Consider the following 20,887-nt stretch of genomic DNA (forward strand, 5'->3'; position numbering starts at 1 on the left):
ATTCACAAAAAATTAAACAAATATGGAGGTAATTTTACTGGAGCAATGCCTGCTCCTCACTGCCCCCTCCATGCCCCCCTCCCTCACACAAACACCCCACCCACCCACCCACCCACACACATACTCACCCACCCACCCACTCCCCCCACACACACACACTACTCACTCCGTGGATATCTGCTAACATTCTCAACTCAAGAAAAATATACTAAATAAGTAAGTTATCCAGGCCGCGATATAGAGTTACACTTTTAATAGGCTCACGGTGGAGAAGAAAAGAAATCTTAATTAATCCTCAGCTGCTCCCACTTTAAGAAATGTGATTCCAGCTTTCCCATTCTAATTGCTATTTTGTTTTCCTCATCCCTATACTTAAAAGGCTTTTTTCAGCTTTTCTAAAGTTGGTACTCCCCCCCCCCCCCGATCTTGACATAAATGTATCATTCTTCACCATGAAAATGATAGTATTACAAATTTTTATTCTATATGAACTACCTGCCAACCCAACAAATATATCTCGCCATTCTAAATCTTTAATTTCATCTAACTCAAAAAGTTGTACTAAAGCCTGCCATATCCTTTGAACGCTCCCGCAAGATAAAAATAAATGTTTGTATGTTTCTATTTCCTGCTTACAAAATGAACATAAATAATCACCAACAAAACCAAATCTATGAAGATGCTCATTAGTATATATATGGCTTCATACAATAATTTAAATTGAAATTCTCGTTGTTTCCTATTTCTAATGAGTATAGTAATTCTTGGTCTAACAAATATTTCTTTTAATTCTTTATCTATAAAATCATAATCATTTTGCCCATCCCTTACCAGCAAATCATACGTTTGCTGCAGTGCTTTGATAAAATAATCATAAATTCGTCGCTGTTTTCACGAAGTGACGGTAGTGGGAAAAAATGCATTCACTTTGCGTCACGATTTTCCTCACTACCGTCACTTCGTGAAAACAAGGACGAATTGTTCTTGAACCCACATCCAAAAACTGTATTATTTTACCTGAAATATGGAAATAAGTATTAAAGCTTATAAAATCAACCTCGAGGAATTGTATTAACCCTGAATCATCCTTCCATAACCTGGGTGTTTGGATCAGTGAACAAGCCGAGATGTGCCCGTTAGAATGTATAGTTCCTACTGGTGTAGGTATTTATTCAATCTGTAAAGATAATGCACAAAAAATAACATATTTTGAGTTATCTTGTTCATACTCCGAGTCTGACATATTCTTAATAAATGGTTTGAAATGTACAATTCCTTTTGTGACCTAGTTCTTATTTATGTTTTCCTTATAATTATATACATAGAAAAGAATCTACAAATGCCTGATTAATGAATAACCCATATCCTCTAAATTGCCTAAGTGTATGAGTGTGGCAGACAATATTGCTTGTTATCAAAAACCAATTTTCAAATCACCTTCATATCTTTAACTAAATCACTAACAACTCACTCACTAACACATTACCTTAAATTCCTTTACACAAAAATTGTGCTCCTAACTTCAACCTATTTTCACGTGTACATTATTTACCAAGAACTCTGACTTTTGTTTATAACTTTCCTTTTCCTTCTTGTTTTACATAATCACATCATCAACACATTATTTACATAATTATATCATTAATCCAAAGAACTTACTTCTGTGGCGGGACACAAATTAACATGCCGAAAATGAGCAAATGATGACGAGCTGACAATTCCTTCCTGTCAACGTGTTGAAATGAAAGTGAGTGACAACTGAACATGCCGTACTAAAACCACCGTGAAAGAAATTGCTACGGTATCTTCAGAAAGAAAAATCCAAAGAAAATACGACTCTAACTGTTTGAGCTTACAAAAGTAACGGGAAAAAACGATCTCAACATAAATACCTTCGCAACGATTGAATTTCCTTAATAATATGAAAAACAACAATTTCATACCAAAACATCCTCCCCACCCAATGAGGGAATTTGTCCTCATGATATAAATGAAGAAAATCTTACATCCAAAAAAAAAATGCAAAGATTAATCTGTTCTTAAGTTTACAATGTTTCAAACTTAAAGTTCTCGTGTAACCTAATCTTCGTAACCTTCTGCGGGATAGATTACAGCAATCTTCGTGATCGGGCGACGGTACTCAGAGTTCATAGTCTTTACTTTCACGTTCCGTACTTTACCGTCATCACCCGGAAACACCTTGATTATGCGAGCAATTGTCCACTTGCTACGCACAGAGTTCGCGTCTGCGAACATAACGATATCATCAACGCGTACATTACGTCGATGCACATTCCATTTTCTTCTAGGAGTTAACAGTGGCAATACGTCCCGCGTCCAGCGTTGCCAGAATGAATCTACGATGCGCTGAACCAGTTCTACTCTGTGCCTCGGATTTCGCGTTTCCAAGAATGGACCTTGCGCTACGTTCCCTGATGCTCGTCCCAGAAGCATGTCATTCGGTGAGATGTATCCGCCATCATCTGGATCGGTCGACAGCCTGCCAATTGGTCTCTGGTTGACCAGATTCGCCACCTCAGCCAGACAAGTTAAAAGCTCAAATGGTGCCAACACTTGCTCCCCAATTGCCTTCTTCAAAGCATGTTTGCAGCTTTTGACTAAAGCCTCCGCACAGCCGTTCTGATGTGGTGCTCCTGGAGTGGTAAATCTCCATACGGTACCTCTCTCAGCACAAAAGTCCTGAAGTTCTTCGTTGGACAGTCCCTCAGTCATCTTCCTTAACTCCCGTTCAGTACCGACAAACTGAGTGCCGTTGTCGCTTAGGATGCTGGCCGGTTGTCCTCTCACAGCGAAAAAACGCCGCAGTACCTGCATAAACTCCATGGCACTGCAATCTACTGCCAGCTCGAGATGAACGGCCCTTGTGTTCAAGCAGGTAAAGATGACTCCGTAATGCTTCGACGTCTTGTTGCGTCCCACTCGCACGGTTAGTGGCCCGAAGTAATCGCACGAAGTGAAGTGGAACGGTGGTGTATTCGGAGCTAATCTCTCCCTAGGTAGCTGGGCCATTTCTTGGGTCTCAGTTTTTTGCAGAAAAGCTCTGCATTTAGTACACCTGTACTTGAGCGTTTTGATAAGTTTATGGCCCCGTAGAATCCAGTACTTTAACCTTATCTTTGCCATTGTTGCAGCTACTCCACTATGACTCATCTCATGAACATGACGAGTAATCAACTTGGAAACATGATGTCCATACGGAAGAAGAGCAGGATGCTTGTGCTCGAATGATGTCATCGCTTTATCTATCCTGCCTCCTACTCGAATGACTCTATAGTCATCAATGAAGGGACTCAAAGACTTCAGTTCTCCCTTCTTGATTCGTGATTCCATGCCTTTCTGTACGTCTCTGATGATGTACCTCTCTCCCTCCTCTAGTTCTGCGGGAGTCATTCCTTTACTGGTCTCATTCTCCTGCTTTCCCCGTCTAGCCTTGAGTTTCTTCACAAACTTTAACACCAATGTTGCGACTCTGACCAGTTTCCTCCAGCTGGAGAACCTCTCATAATCGATTAGGTCACAACTTAAACCCACAGCTAGAACCGTCTTCTCATGACGCCTCTCCTTCTCAACGTCAGGTAGATTAGTAAGAACCTTCACTTCCTCAGGCCAATCAGATCTTGACTGTTGTAGGAAGTCTGAACCGTGTTGCCATGACCCCTTCAGTTCACTTGCCTTCAGTCCTCTTGACAACACATCTGCTATGTTGTCTACTCCTGAGATATGTCGCCATTTGCTGGGGTCTGTGTTGCTCTGGATCTCTCCTACCCTAGTAGCAATGAACGTCTTGAAGTTCCTTGCCTTAGACCTCACCCATGAGAGGGCTATTATACTGTCTGTAAAGAGGATGACATCATCTATCTCCATCGTCAGCTGCTCTACTATCGTCTTGTACAGTCGGCTGGCAAGAACTGCAGCCTGAAGTTCAAGGCGCGGAACCGTCAGTGGCTTGAGTGGTGCCACTCGTGATTTCGCTGCCACAAATCTTGTCTTGTAATCTCCATCCTCCGTCTCCCACCTCAGGTATGCACATGCTCCGAAGGCGTGCATTGATGCATCACTGAAGATACATAGTAGTGGCTTCCCAACTACATCCTTCGGAGTTAAACATCTCTCAAACGTTACTTCCTTGAGCTCTTCCATCTCTTGAAAGAATCTCTTCCACTCTATCTGGCATTCCTCTGGAAGAACTGCATCCCAGTCATAGCCAGCTTCCCACATCTTCTGTAGTCCTATCTTTGCTCGGATGACAAACGGTGCTGTGTAGCCAATAGGATCAAAGATTCGAGAAACCTGGCCTAGGATGATTCTCTTGGTTAGCTCCTTATCCAAGAACTTCTCAACTTTCACCCTGTAAGAGAACTCATCCCCTTTTCTGTCCCAGAAGACTCCTAGCACCTTTTCCTCTGCTAGACTCTCCATCAGAGTTTTCTCCATTTCATCTCCTCCTGCTCCCTTTAGCTGTGTGCTTGAAGTCCAGCCTTTCACCTTAAACCCACCATTAGCGAGAATATTGTCAATGCTCTCAGTTAAGGCTTGAGCTTCCTCTCTCGTATTTGTAGATGTGCAGATATCATCCATGTATGAGTCTCTCTTCAACACATCTGCAGCCTCTGGGGACTGAGTGCGTCCCTCTTCTGCAGTGAGCCTCAATGCTGTCTGCGCCATTGCTGAAGCCGGTTTGTCACCGAAGGTAACAACTTGCATCACATAGGTATCAGGCTTTCTATCAACTTGCAAGTCTCTCCACAAGAATCTGTGTACGTGTTGATCAGATTCCGGTATCAGCACCCTATGATACATTTTGGAGATGTCCGCACAGACTGCTACTGGCTTCTCCCGAAATCGTATGATGACTCCAAACAAATTATTCAACAGGTCAGGCCCCTTCATCCAGAAATCATTGAGACACTTGCCTTGGTACACTGATGAAGAGTTGAAGACAATTCGTATCGGTGTGCTCTTTTTCTCTGGTCTCAATACGGCGTGATGAGGGATGTAATGCACAGGACCGTTGTACGACTCCATCTCCTCAGCCGTTAGCTTCCTAGCAAAATCCATCTGAACCATCTCCTTGATCTGATGGTCATAGGCCTTTGCATGCTCCGCATCCTTCATCAGCCTTTTCTCAGTAGCACAGAGCATTTTCTCCACTAGAACCTTATTGTCTGGAAGTTCTCTAGGATCTTTCAACCATGGGTACGGTACCAGCCACTGCTGTCCTTTCTTCTGACAGGCCTTGGTGATTAACTTCTGTTCATCTGTCTCCATAGCTGGACATGCTACACCCATGGACTCCGTCGTCCAGAAATCCTGCAGGTCAATAGGATTTCCAACCACCTGTACATTAAGTACACTTCCACTGCTCTGTCCTGGCTTGCCACCAAATACCACCCAACCAAGTGGAGTTCGCGTAGCCACTAGATGTCCTCTTTCTCTTGACTTGACGTCACCAAGATGTAGTCTTGCATAATCAGCACCGATGAGCAGATCAACTGACCCGTCTCCTCTGTTGAGCTTATCAAGATCGAAAATCCTTGCAAGCTCCCGAACTTCAACACTTGTGATGTTGTCGTTGATCACATCTAGTCCAATAGCTTTCACATTAACAACTCGATGATTGTCCAAAGACTCTACCTTCACCCGATACCACTTAGAATTAGTAGTCTCTCTATCTCCGCCGATCTTTGTGATCACTATTTGAACCGGATCACCCTCCAGGTTGAGCTTCTCTGCTACTCCATTCCTGATGAGTGTCACCTGAGAACCCGAGTCCAGTAAACAGTTGCCAATGACCGCTCCCTTTGGACCACGAACCTTGACTGTAAGAATTGGCAGAAGAGTTTCACTCGATCCGGTGCTTGCAACATCCACAGTAGATTCCTGGATCTTTATGGTTGAATGTAACAAAGGATGGTGAAAGGAAGAACATCGATCACACTTCTTTCTTCTCCGACATGTAGTCATCCGATGTTCCTTGCCAGCCCGTTTCAGACAGCTAAAACAAGCCCTGTTTTCCTTCATCAACTCGTACCTCTCCTGCTGGCTCATCTTAACGACCTTCTGACACTTATCGACCCAATGATCATTGGATTTACAGAGCCAACACTTAAAGTCTGGTTTGCGACCTTCATTTCCTTTGTCCTCCTGTGTCAGATGGTGTATGAAGGCACCCTGCCTTGGCTTGCTATCTGACCTTCCTTCTCGAATCGATGCAGTTGCCCTGATACGAGTTTGCAACTCCTGGCTCAACCATTCCATTAAGCACTTCAAAGTTGGTGACTTCTGTTGACGTAACCAGATCTTACGATCTTCATTCGTAAGCTTTCGCTCTATCAATGACAACATGTGAGAATTGTTCATGTCCTCCTCCTTGTTGATTTCCTTCAGAGTGTTGTAGCTCCTCCTCACTAACCCTGCTAGTTCAATGAACCCTTTATCATCTCCTTCTTTCAAGTTCTTGAACTTCGTGATGTCGTAGATAACAGCATCTGCGACATTCCTCTGATCACCGTAGATGACATTTAGTTGCTCCCAAGCTGCGTTGTAGTCTGTTCCTATGCCTTGAATCACTTCAAGTGCTTTGCCTTGTAAACTAGTACGCAGAATGGTTATACAGTCCCTCTCCGAGTATTTGGACTCGATAAGATGTTTAAAGTCCGATTTGAAGGTCTGGTACTCTCTGATGTCTCCTGAGAAACGTGGCAACTTTGGTTTCTCTATCTGTACATGACATGTTGTTGTGTTTCTCACTTCTGACCTTGGGCTTTCAACCTCTCTTGTGGTGTCAACCGTGTCATCCGCGCCGGTACTATTGCCTACATAGTCCACAACCTTCAACTTCATCTGCATGAAGCTATTCATGCACTCCTCCATCCACGCCTGCTCTGCTTCATACGCGGTGTCATCGAGAACCTCAGAATAGGCATCATGCTTTGCCTCCACATTTTCATACAGTTTGCGGAATTCGTGATAGCTCTCATCTACCTCCTTGATGGATCTTTCAGTGTTCAAAAGGGCCTGTAGTTGGTTCATACCCCTTGTGAGCTTCCCTTTTGCCGTTCTCCTCTTAACTTTCAGCTCGCCTGCAGTTTCAGCCATCTTGTCCGTCTGATTCCAATCCCGGAGTTTCGTGAGAAATTGAATTATGTTTGGATCAGTGAACAAGCCGAGATGTGCCCGTTAGAATGTATAGTTCCTACTGGTGTAGGTATTTATTCAATCTGTAAAGATAATGCACAAAAAATAACATATTTTGAGTTATCTTGTTCATACTCCGAGTCTGACATATTCTTAATAAATGGTTTGAAATGTACAATTCCTTTTGTGACCTAGTTCTTATTTATGTTTTCCTTATAATTATATACATAGAAAAGAATCTACAAATGCCTGATTAATGAATAACCCATATCCTCTAAATTGCCTAAGTGTATGAGTGTGGCAGACAATATTGCTTGTTATCAAAAACCAATTTTCAAATCACCTTCATATCTTTAACTAAATCACTAACAACTCACTCACTAACACATTACCTTAAATTCCTTTACACAAAAATTGTGCTCCTAACTTCAACCTATTTTCACGTGTACATTATTTACCAAGAACTCTGACTTTTGTTTATAACTTTCCTTTTCCTTCTTGTTTTACATAATCACATCATCAACACATTATTTACATAATTATATCATTAATCCAAAGAACTTACTTCTGTGGCGGGACACAAATTAACATGCCGAAAATGAGCAAATGATGACGAGCTGACAATTCCTTCCTGTCAACGTGTTGAAATGAAAGTGAGTGACAACTGAACATGCCGTACTAAAACCACCGTGAAAGAAATTGCTACGGTATCTTCAGAAAGAAAAATCCAAAGAAAATACGACTCTAACTGTTTGAGCTTACAAAAGTAACGGGAAAAAACGATCTCAACATAAATACCTTCGCAACGATTGAATTTCCTTAATAATATGAAAAACAACAATTTCATACCAAAACACTGGGTATCGCATCATAAATATCAATAATCATAAGCAAATTATTACCTTTCATACCGAGGTTCATAAAATATTTAACAGACTTAACATGGCCTTTCTCAACCAAGTGATTCAGTTGAAAAATCCCTCTTTCAAACAAATATCTATCAAATATACTTTTTCCATTTATACATATATTCCGATTATTAAATATAATTGGATTAATATAACCCTCCAAATATCTTAATCTACTTGTCTCTTGCCATGCAAGCAACATTTCCATATAGTATGGTGGAATATCTAAAACGAGTTTAATCTTTTTAAAATCATAATCACATAAAAAAATAAATCTACTACCCACAAACTGTAAGCAATGATCAAAAAAAAAATCCATCCCAATTTTTTTTCTCTATATAAAAGACGTTTTATCTACATAATGCGCTGTATTTTAACAGACGAAATATAGTTTAATTTAGAAAGATATGTATGTTTATAAACACACACACACACGCACGCACACAATTATATAGTGTGTGCTTTGGGCTTTGGGCTGATTTTGTCTGTGTTAGTAACACAGACATATCAGCCCCATTTAATTCTAAGGTATTCCACATATTACATTCGAAGAGAAGAGTCTACTGAGCTCTGAAAATGCTTAACACGAACCCCAACTACCATGACAATACAAATAATCATAATATCCCCCAACAGTAAATACATTTCATATCACACTTGACGTCATCAGATGCATTTTTAACATGTCTAGCTACAGCTGAAGCAGTGTGATAACATCTACATTTACACGACACAGGTCTCTTGTGCATTATGCCGGGTCTCGTATGACTAATGACTCATGTATCCCAGAAACTTTCAGTATATATATACCCATTAAACTCACCTGGGCAGCATTAAGGTCTCAAATGACTCAAGTATCCTATAAAATTTCAGTATACGTACGTATACCCACCAACCTCACTTTGGCGGTATGGGTGGAGTGTAGTAAATGTAAGTAAAGTGTCTTACCAATTGACATTACTGTCGTGGCAGCATGGTGAGGCTTTCAAGCATCCAAGTTATTTTGGGGGGATAACATGTTTAGTTCCCCGTTGCATAAAATTTGCTTTACATAGATGGTAAATTTTCCATTGATGGTAACTTCCATGGAATCCATGATCTATTCTAATTGGTTGTTAAGTGATCTTAATGAGGGCTGCGGGCACGTCAAGCTACTTGGCCTATTTCTGTAGACCTCCTGCATCTAATGTATGCTTATTATGCATTCAATTTGTTTAATTGCGTTTATTATCTGTATAAAATTATATAGACTTAAACTATTGTATCAAACCATATTATGTTCATGAAAATGTATGATGAAAAAAAAGAAGAAAAAAGATACAGAAACCAATAAATCAAATCAAATTAAATCTTGTCATTGTATTTAATATTGATGGCAAAGGTACCACCAGGTGCCTATTTACATCACCTGGGTGAAGGGTGGTTATTGTATTAATATATCTTGTCACAGGGCATTGGCGCCGTGCCAGACAAAGTTCACGCATTCACGGAATTTCCTCTTATCGCTATACTTACCTCACCTGGGTCCTAAGTGGCAAAATATGTAGATTAATGTCTTGCCAAAGGACATTAGTGCCTTGACAGGGATGCGAATCACATACTATGTTATACACTTTCCAGGGACTTATCCACTAGGCCACGACACCTCTGAGCAAAGCCAGGAAGTGGCTTGAGTATGACAATTGAAAAGGAAAGCACCTTGACCACAGAAAATACAGGTCGATAGAAGATTATTACTGACCGCACACCATTCATACTGGTCAATCCATCATATTGACGTTGTCAACATAAGTATGTATATGAGCACCATGCATCGACTCTATTGCATTTCATCAGTTCTTTCTTAATTTCAGATGGAGGGGAAACTGTAATTCACTGACAATAAAATGAGATAATTAAGTCTTCTTATCAACTATGTTCAGTGTTGTTACTCTTGAGATATTAATCAACTATTGTACATATTTTTGACATTTTTTATATTGCCATCAGAATGATCTTTCTAAGATTTTAAAATCGCGCCTGTTTATATAAATCTACACACACCTCTTAAATAATCCAAAGACACGAAAGGTGAATTTCAAAGCTTTACAAAAATGGTGGTAGCTATCATTTTGTTTAAGTCACATCGTTCTTGGAGTGGCTTTTAACGTCTGAATTGTATTTCAAAAGTTGCTCTTGACGTAGGCTCAAAAATGATTTTTATCTACAACTTGTCGGGAGAATTTGTTTTTAAGGACTAAATTTATCACATATTGTTCTATAATTTAGCAACAATAACATTTTTGGGGTCTGTACATTGTAAATGTCTCTGAAAAAAAATTATATGATCAAGAAGGTTGTTGAAAAATTTAAAAAAGGAACAATTACGATCGAAGACTAACAATGATTTTTAATCTCTCAACGTGTTGCCAATTTAAGATTTGTTTTTGAAATTCCTGACGTCACACGCAATGTATTCATGAAACAAATATATATGCAGTGTGTGCAGAATTTGTCCGTCTTTCTACTCATGTATCTAGGATATTTGTGTAGGGATCTGAATCAAAGATATGGTACCCAACCACAAAATATGAAATTTGCTGTCTCGATCAGAAACTTTTGTTTTATGAATAGAAATTAAAATCGATTGATTTCTTAGACATTAAAATGAATAAATTGATAATAAAGTTACGCAGGTGCAGGCGCAAATACATGACGTTGCATGTATATTCCCAATAAAATACTGATAGAAAAATACAGTATATCATTGCATTTTTACCCTTTTTTTTGTTTGTTTATCGGAGAACCTTCTTAACGTAATGTTTTGAAAAGTATCACGAGATATCCGAATTCGAGATGATATAGCATAGGTTTAAACTCCTTCACACTCACCCTAGATTTCAACTTGGAATAAAATTTAAAAAAATTATAACCAACGTGTTTGTCCACTTCAATAATAATTGGGCAGTGAGGAACAACACTGGAAAAAAGTCAACTATCAGATTTTAATAACGCCCAACTGATCACTTTCATTACATTTAGATTTCTTGGGAGCAACCTCTAATACTACTTTCGGCGAGCAACAAATTATCTTTATATATAGTTCAAGGGTATCGTTTATTGAAAGAAAAGTAGAATGGTGATTATTCCGAAGCAGCCGAAAGGAAATTGAATCCTTTATATCTGTGAATAATATGAAAATTGAAGAGCAAGCGAATACGACATATTAAAGATAATGTCTAGACACGATGATTTCAACGATTTGACCTTTAAAGGTATTAAACTCCTTCTAAACAGATTCTAAACAAATTCCTGTATTTAGTTCATGCAGCAATCATTATTATAAACCTTTAGGTCAGTCAGGAATCTCATGACTTTCACAAGCCGATCGCCAGTCTGATTATAAAGATAATTTTGATTGGACATCAAAATTTCAAAAATCGTTTTCACAACGGTTTTTTATAACAATACAGTCTAGTGGGGAAATTGAGTATGGTAAAAGCCGGTCACTAAAATATTTTTTGAGGCACTTCATGATCATTTTGAAGAGCAATTTGTTTAGGTCTTCAATATTACAACATAACATAGAGACTGTTAACACGTACGGCCATGCATCTCAGATTTAACATTGTTAAAGGAATTAATTTACTTCTAGTAAAATTCCCTTGGCCCGTTAAAATTTGTATAATATATGTCACAAGTTTTGTCTTTTCTTTACTCTTGTCGAGGAATTTCATCATGATGTTGTTTCTTTGCTTGAACATCTTTATATTCTCTGTTTGCTTAGTCTACTCTTTAGTCGGCAACTATCACATGACCGTCACGGAATTAACAACATCCCAACGATATACTTCTTCGTAACAAAACAAGTATCAGGACCAGGGGTTCCACTTTCAAGGAAATTTCCCTATTTATTGGAAAAAAATAAGGAATTTCGAAAGTGTGAAGGAGATTTTAAGGCAAATTGATCAATTCAAGGATATTAGGAAATTCAAAGATATCAAAGAAAACTCTCGAAAAATCTAAAGGAATCTTAAGGGAGTACGAGAAAAAGCAAAACTTTTTCCTTTCATATCATCTTTGATAATTGTAAAGTTTTGATCGATCGCTCGCTAACAAAATTTGAAACTAAAACTCGATGTTTCTAGTGCAACGAAGGTCATATGACGTGAGCCTTCATCGAATTCCAGATAATTTGGTGTTTTATTTCAAGAAATTTTATTTAGACGAGTGGAAAAACTGATCAGGAAAAATGAGTTGTGAAATCGAAAACCATATATAACCTAACCAGTGCTGTAAAGTAGCATGATAGATGAGTGACTTCCGACTATCATAATTTGACGTGTAAGGCGTGATCACCGTTGATGGTCCAAGTTAACCCTTTGAATGCCAGCTATGGGATTTCTGTGCAGAGTTTGGCGGGAAGTACCAGGTTGGCACGGCAAGTGTTAACGACTTCTCACGTTGTGAAGTTGAGACTCATCATTCTTAAGAAATTGACGTGATTGTATTTACTTCGGAAGTGCATACATTTATATTACCGATCGAATATATTTGTCATCTGCATCAGTGCTTCAGACTCGATTCCCTATATCCGCACGATCATGCGGGATAAATCAATAGTAGATGTGAAAATGCTCAAAATGAGTATGGCCAGATCATTTTCTTTCTTTTTTTTGCCAATAATTATCGGCTTCCTGCTGATATTGTGACATATCTCTGTACAATGCTCGTAAATAGGAGGACAATGTTTTGAATTATGCATTTGGAAGAAGTTTCTTCCTGCACTTTTCGTGTGCTTAGAAAAGAAAATTACAATCAGCAATAATGAAAAAGTATAAAGGCTATTACTCTTAACACTGTACGACACGAAATGGCTGTTGCACAGAATAGAGTTGCTGAAGTTGTTCAGTATGGCTTACTTCGTTTCATCGGGTATTCGCGTCTTCGGGTTACACGAACTTTCGTGAATCAGCAAGCCTTAATTCCCAAAGGGTCGGGCATTACGTTTGTGAAGTACACCCCTCTTATCGTTAAAGTGTCGGGTCCAGTTTACCCGACACTTTCTGAAATAATTACAAGAAATCTACGAAAAGTCGCGTCTCTACCCGAAATGTTGTAATACGAGACAAATAATCACAAAGAGTATATAGGTCATGGATAGACACATCGTCATTGTCTTATTTCACAATGAAAAGTACATGTAAAAAGATTTGCCTTATCTCAAGGACCGTCATAGAAGAAAATATGATTATTTCCATTCGGTGTATGGTGTACCCGACCTTTCGTGCATATAGGGGCATGTTTTTTGTGACAGGTCGTCTAAACCGGCAACCCAACCCGATGCGAAAACCCGAGGGAACGATAAGCCCTTCATTACTACGATTCAATGTACAATTACCGGAGAGTAATAGCTGTAGAACACCCCATAACAAGAGTGCAGTACGAAAATACATTTTTTGCAACCGTAAGCATTCATGAAACATCATGCCATGATGAGCGGACACAAAGGGGTTACAGAAATATGGAGTAGAAATTGGAAGGGATGGATGATGAGAATTAGAGTAGCATAAAGTAATTGAAACAGAGGGGAGTTAAGAATATTACTTGAACTGAATAAGTTCCTCGAGACATCTGAGGGGATAATTTCCCTATCTTTGCCTAAAAGGCCATCGATAGTTGTGTTGAACCCATTAAAGGGGCACTTTGAATCCAAGATAAAGTACACTGAATTATTTTCATTACGTTTGTATAATTATGTCCTGTCCTTCGTATTGAGAAAGGTTTCTTATTTAACGACCTTCTCACCTGCGCTCATATAGTCGTCCTCTTGTGCCTCTTTCGAATTCAATAACTTTTTGCTTTGCTTTTTAAATTTTCTTTTGCAGATTACCTTCTAAATAATGAGATGAGGAGGCGCGATAGCTCAGTCGGTAGAGCAGTGGTCTCGTAATCCGGTATCCCGGGTTCGAAACCAAGGCGATGCGCTAGTGCCCTTTGGTAAGGCATAAATCCTCATTACCAGGTCCCTCGGAGAGGACCTAAAGCCGCCGGCCGTCTGGTTGCTTACTTTCAATCATTTGTGCTTTCTTAGCAGTCACGTAAAATAACTACCACCACCACCAAAATACAGAAAAACCTAAATAGGGGCGGGTGTGTCAGGAGGGTTTTAGAATTGTGGTATCGTTTTATTCCTTAATTCAGTCTTGTTATATTGACTATTGAAATATGGTTTTGTTTTCTGAATTATTTATTTAAAGTGTATTGGAAAATAAGACATCCGACGAAAAAACCTAGTGGTGTATTTCAAAAAAAAAAAAAAATTAATGTGCTATTATGATAATGTTGGACTCCCTCTTATGGTATATTATGGTGTAACGCACTAAAAACACATTTTCAAGAAATTAAATTTATGTTTTGGCACAATAACCAATAGAGTAACTGGCTAAATCTTTAATTTATACTTTTTCGAACATATTGCAATATATGTTCATGCAATAAAAAGGGTTATTACACTAAAATGCTTAACCCAAACGGTGTCATTCTCAGGTACTGGCATTTGAAAGTTTGGAAATTTCTTGAAATCATAAAACGTTAAAAAAAGACAATAATGATTTTGGTTTGGAAATGAATCAAACATAATGTAATCAAACCATAATAATAATAAGGAATTTTATTCGGGTGGCATTTAGACGAAATTTCAAACCCCATTTGACATTGGTTCATAGCACTGTATTGGCCAAATATAGTGCAAATATTTGATGTGATTTAGTTACTAGAATAAACTGACATGTAACCAGACTTCCTACTGCTAATATTATTATTTCTTTCAATGCCTTTCCATGTGCATTGCATTCGTGATTGACCAAGAATGTCAAGATACATCATACTTATGCATGTACGTTGAAAACAATACTTATACGAGTATAATGAAAAATCCAACCGTCACGAAGCATGTAATTCAAATACTTCTATGATGATTTGATCATATTTATACCAATGTTGTACGGTTGATATGGGTATTGATTCGGGGAGGAAGTGGTGATAGAGGTGGAGGGCACATAATTTTGGAAAACTAATCTATATCTTTCCCTTTTCACTCGCTTTATTTCGCCAAATGTATGAGGGTCCGACGTCTGATGTTTTTTTATGAATACAAATTAAAGTTATTTTAGATACCGTGATACCTAAAATTTTGCTCAAAGATCAAATGGTATGAGGTGTTTCTTTTTGTTTGGGAAATTTTGAACATCACCATTATCTAGCTATACCACGTAGACAATTATTAGAGATGGGGGTGCCCAAGTTGTGAGCATTTCTGAAAATTCTTTTCACCGTAATTTCCCCCACGGTTTCTCCTAAACAGCTCCTTATCATGCATTACCAAAGTATGAATCAATTCCTTAATTAAGCCCTTTTGAGTTTTATTTTGTCTACTGACGAGATTATAAAGCCAGTGCATAAGAGTGTAAATATTAATGGGGGTCTCATGTACATGTAGGCCTAGCAGACATTTACCTTAAATTCTCAGAGTATCAATATTTTGAAACATTTTTTGAGAAAAAAATAATTACCTTTAGGCGATATTGCTCCAGAGGCCATATGTTGTAAACGATATCGGAGAATTCCAGTTTCACTGTGTAGACTATAAAGAGAGCTCAAGTTCACGGCAATGTGGAAATTAAAGATTTTACACCATGTAGGAATGAAAATCGTCTAATACAAAGTGTCGAAGATGATTAGTCCAGGGATTTCATAGTAAACTCAGCCGTACGAAAAATGAAGTGTTGCTTCAAACTCGGACATTATCTGTATGGAAACGCTTAACATCATTACAAAATTAGACGTCAGTACCGTTTGCGATCGAGCGCTTTTACCGTGAAGTTGTAATGGAGGGAAACTTTTGTGATTATTCGTAGGTGATCTTTTTTTTGCGTCGCTTGAAAGATCCTCTTCCGATGAACAATCATGTTGTTAATTGGTTGAAATCTTGAGTACGTGCATCGCGATGTTTCACAATTTAGTCATTGTTTCGAGTCCAAATTGAATAATATTATTCCAAATTCTCGAATGGGAATGAAAATACATGTAGTTTGTGAACGCTTTACCTCGGACGCCAACTGTGGTGATTTTTATCCGTTGATGATCTTTGCGACGCTTCAGTTCAATAGAACGATCCTCTTCTCTTTTGCAATCATGTTGTTTACCTGGTCGAAATTTTGAGTGCGTACACCGAGATGTTTCACAATTTAATCATGTTTCAAGTCAAAATTGAATATTATCATTCTGAATTCTCGAATGGGAAAGAAGTTAATTTGTGAAGGCTTTTATATTCCTCGAATTTATAATGGAGGCCAACTATTGTGATTATTTCTCGACGACGCTTGAGTTCAATTAAAACATCCTCTTCTGTTCGTCAATAGTATATACATGACCTAAATCTTGCGTGCGTACACCAAGATGTTTCACAAGTAATCATGTTTCGAGATGAGTTGAATATTATCATTCTGAATTTTCGGATGGGAATGTAGTTAATTTGTGAACGTGTTTACCGCGAAGTTGTTATGGAGGTCAACTATATTGGGATTATTCAAAGACGGTTTTTGCGACGCTTGAATTCAATTGAAAAATCCTCTTCTGTTCGTCAATCATGTTTCTCGGTCGAAATCGTGAGTGCGTGCACCGAGGTGATTCACAATTTAATCATGTTTCTAGTCAAGGTTGAATATTGTCATTCTGAATTTTCGGATGCGAATGTAGTGAAGTGGCTTCCTTTGTTGCTGTTCTGTTCCAATTTGATTCGCTAGCAATCAGGAATACGTTCATGTGAGGAACTGCACTCTGTGGCGCAAAAGAGAAAGCAAAAGATTGCTCATTTATTTTTAAAAGACAGATATTCGACGAGCAAAAGTGACCTGATAAGCGAGTCTGATGTCATCGTGTTGGCTTCAAGTACTTAGATCACCTGAGCAAAGCGATTTTGATGCGATGGCCAGTTAGTGTTGGTGGTGGTGGTGTTGGTGGGAGAGGTGGGGGGGGGGGGTACTTGACGACGGTACGTCACGAGAGGGTGTTAGTAATGAGGTGAGAATTGTCAACTGAGGGGAGTTTATTGTCATGAAGGTTCGGTATTTGAAGAGACAGTTGTTATTTGAAATTATTCCAACAACTTGAGGTACAGTTTTAAAGCGGTAAAGCTTGCGAGCGTTTCCAATTTCAGCACCCATGAAAGAAATAATGAAAGGGAGGAAAATGGAGGAAGAGGGAGGGAGACAGAGAGGGGGTGGAGGGGGAGACGGGGAATAGGGATAGAGAGGGGAAAGGGGGAGATTGGGGAGATTGGGGAGATTGGGAAGGGAAAATTGAGAGAGAACTGGAGAAAGGGAGAGGAAGGGAGAGATTAAACGTTATTTTTAACGGATCGCATCACATGATGTATTAATTTATTTCACCATCATGCCCATCGTACCGTACCTGCAATTAGTGTGATCGTTATTATGAGAATGATAATGTGAGTGATACAACAGTTAACGTCACGAAGCGTGCAAAGGCCGCTTGTAGACAGAATAATAAATGATATTATTTGCATCGCTCTTACATGCGATAAACAAGCCAGGGCAATACGCCGGTCGCATCAACGAGACTGACATCAGACCCACAACAAAAGACCGATCAAAATTATATTACCCCCGATTGCCCTGAATGACCAAGCGCCGGGTCGATGAGGAGTCGATTCGGAGTCAGTTTGGTGGTGTGACAGGGGCGTTTAGATGATATTCGAATTTATTCAACTAATTATGATTATGAAAAAGGAAGCATCACCTTCAACGCTCGCTTATACTTAGACTTATAACTTGTTCACTGAACCCTCTAACATGTTTTTTTTTCGGTCAAGTTGTAATATTCTAATAACTCGGATAGATTTTGAGTGCTAAACCCGCCGTTTTAACAAATATAGGATAAACGCCTCTCACGGTAGAATGGTCATTTGTAGCGGTGTTGTGATCAAGGGAATGCGTGTTCGGACTGTGAAATACGAGGTACGCGGTTCGAATCCCTGCCACAGCACCAACATCCGTTAAAAAGACATTAATCTACATTTACCACACTCGACCCAGGTATATTTTGTGGGTATCTGGTAGGATTTATTCCTTGAATGCACTGAGCTACCATTGCTGGAGCTTTACAAAAAAGCCGGGGTTATAATATTAAATTCCTTTTTAACCGTAAAGAGACTTTATATCATATGTGATATGCACTATACAATAGCGGTATATCATTGTAATATTTTCATTTCGTATTTCTCCCCCTTTTATTATTTTGCATTACTAACGCCATTTTCACTGTCATCCAATCTGGGTTTGGGTGTAAGGGGGGAAGGGCCCGTGAAAACATCAGTCTGAGTCATTAATGATCCATGTATTTCAGCAAGAAATTCAGCTAATTCTGCTTTAATTTATGTACAAAATGTGTCAAAGAAATAAAAGGTAGTATCTATATGTCCTTACTTACGCTGGAGCATTAGTATTGAAAACAATAACCTGAAAAGTATGTGAAATAGAGTTAAAGGCATTTTGTTTCCCGCTCTCTTCGTTCTCTTTAGATTCCACTCGTTAATTAGTTAATGTCGGCTTTTTGGTCATTCTTGCGTTTTTACTCAAAATGAGTGAAAGAGTCAAATACTTAAGTATGTCTTTCAAAGATAATCTTCGAATTTATCTTCAATTTAACCCTTTTTTCATAACTCTTTTGACAAAGATCACGCACACCCATCTCAAAGAAATGACGGCAAAGAGGAAGTAAATATTTCTCTTTTATTTTCCATCCCATTGTCCACGTGTAAGGAATTTACTTGATGGGCCGGAATATTAATGAGGCCATTGTCTTTCAAGTAAAAGAATAATTGCCGCGGTCAAACTTCGACGTTAAGCTTAGCCGTAAGCCGCGTGGACCTGGGAATATTGATTGCTGGGTATTTGTAGACAGTAATTTTTGCCTATATACGATAGAGTTCCAGGAGGGACAATTTTGTTTTAATGTGAAAAAATTCTAACACTGGCACGAGGGAGGGGGGGGGGGCTCCCTCCACAAGTCATCCCCACCCATCCTGGTGGTCTTAAAGAGACCCCTACCTGTAAAGACACGGGGTCAATCTAGAGCAAAAACATAATTATTCACCTTCTTCATTTAATCTTCTCCTCTTCACTCTCCACCTTCCTCTTATTTTCGTATTCCTTCTTTGTTCACGAGGGGCAGGGCGGGGGTGGATAGAAACGCCCTTTCGATCCCTGGATCCACCCATGAATTGTTTGGCAAAAGGCCAAGAGGTCAATCATCCCACTAGACGATGATATCACATATTGACCCCATTTCAAATTTCCCCTGAATCTTTCTACTTCTTATTTTCTGAATTACGACCTTTTTTTTCTTCTTCATTTTCTGAATTATATTATACCTTTTTTCATTTTTCGGTATTATGACCCTTATTTCATTTACATTACGGCCTTTGGAATTATGAATCCTATTTTCACTCTTGGAATTACGAACCTTCGGAATTAAGAACCCTATTTCATATTCGGAATTACGAACCATATTTCATTTTTCGTAATTTTGGGAAGTATGAACCTTCGCAAAATCGACATCTAAAACAACTCCATCATAAAAACATCAGATTAGAAGTCCCTCTTTCAACTTGACTAGCCTCTTAATCACCCGTCAAAGAACGAAAGGGTCAGCTTGACCATTTGGCATCTTAAAGTTTTCTGTTGGATTGATCAGATAACGGACTCAAAGTACCGGACTTTATACGATCACTGATCAACTGGAAATATAAAATAATTATTCCGTCTAAAACGGTTGTATAATTGGCATAAAGACTTTATGCATTGTTGACTGCTATTTTGTGATGAGAGTATTTCTTTTCCCCGGTTATTCTTTGATTCAAACACCCTTTGAGTGGCTTACTTTGAACCATCGGGTCATCGCGTCAGGTCAGGTTGCCGCGTTACCTGACCTTCTGTGAAAACATTCCCCTTCACTCACGAAATGTCGGGGGTTATGTTCGTGAAATAAACCCCTTTCATCTACAAATGGTCAGTTTGACTATAATTAATTTGACATCTTAAATGTTTTGGTTGGATTCTATACGATTAAGTAACCAACTGGAAAGATTATGACTTATTCCGTTAAAAAACACGTTTATAATTGGCATATGGTTCTTTTTAGTCTTGACTGCTATTTTGTGACGAGAATATTAGTTTATTTCTTCAATCCCTTTTTTTTCTTTCGCTTTCATGTAATCCCCCTCTCTGTGTCTCTCTTTATATCTGTCTGTCTCTCTGTTTCTCTGTCTCTCTCTTTCTTTATCCCCCGATCCTCCCCCTTCTCTATCTTTATTTTCCTGTCTCTCCCTTTTCTTCCAAATCAAATTTCTTTATCTGTTACTTTCCCCAGTTTCCTTCTTTTCTGTCTCTCTCACTCGACTCCCCTATCCCGACATTTTTATGGAACTCTTATTTGTTTATTTATGTATATCTGTCCAAACAACGTAAATAGTCAATTTCTTTGCATTCATAAGTGGGATATTAATATTATACATTTAATGCTTCTACTGTTCGGGTAGGGCAACCATAGTAATTATGCAAATTAAGGAACGAAAAATTTGCTAAAATATGGATAACATAACTCTCTCCTCCATCATTTTATAATATTTCAACGAAACGAAAGACAAAGCTTTTGATTCGATTTGTATTTATTTATTTCCGTTTCAATATGAACATATTTAAACATAAACAAAGTACATATGAATTCAATAATGGCGACAAACATTGTAATAAGATATA

The 20,887-nt window shown here is 38.6% G+C and overlaps 1 protein-coding gene across 2 annotated transcripts; it reads right to left on the reverse strand.

Moving 5' to 3' along the window:
* Window positions 1-1,102: 1,102 nt before the first annotated feature.
* Window positions 1,103-8,007, reverse strand: LOC100891966. 2 transcript variants are annotated; one of them, XR_004065790.1, is made up of 2 exons: window positions 1,660-8,007; window positions 1,103-1,177 (listed from the first exon to the last, which is right to left on the reverse strand). XR_004065790.1 is itself a non-coding variant. In XM_030994110.1 (2 exons), exon 2 carries the CDS (start codon window positions 7,117-7,119, stop codon window positions 2,080-2,082), a length of 5,040 nt encoding a protein of 1,679 aa, XP_030849970.1. In that variant the 5' UTR covers window positions 7,120-7,241; window positions 7,724-8,007; the 3' UTR covers window positions 1,137-2,079. The 2 variants fall into 2 exon arrangements, 1 of the variants encoding a protein (XP_030849970.1); XM_030994110.1 differs by having other exon boundaries at window positions 1,137-7,241; window positions 7,724-8,007.
* Between the last annotated feature and the right edge of the window lie 12,880 nt (window positions 8,008-20,887).

Source organism: Strongylocentrotus purpuratus, unplaced genomic scaffold (assembly GCF_000002235.5).
Source record: "Strongylocentrotus purpuratus isolate Spur 01 unplaced genomic scaffold, Spur_5.0 spur5_scaffold_21, whole genome shotgun sequence".
NCBI lineage: Eukaryota > Metazoa > Echinodermata > Echinoidea > Camarodonta > Strongylocentrotidae > Strongylocentrotus > Strongylocentrotus purpuratus.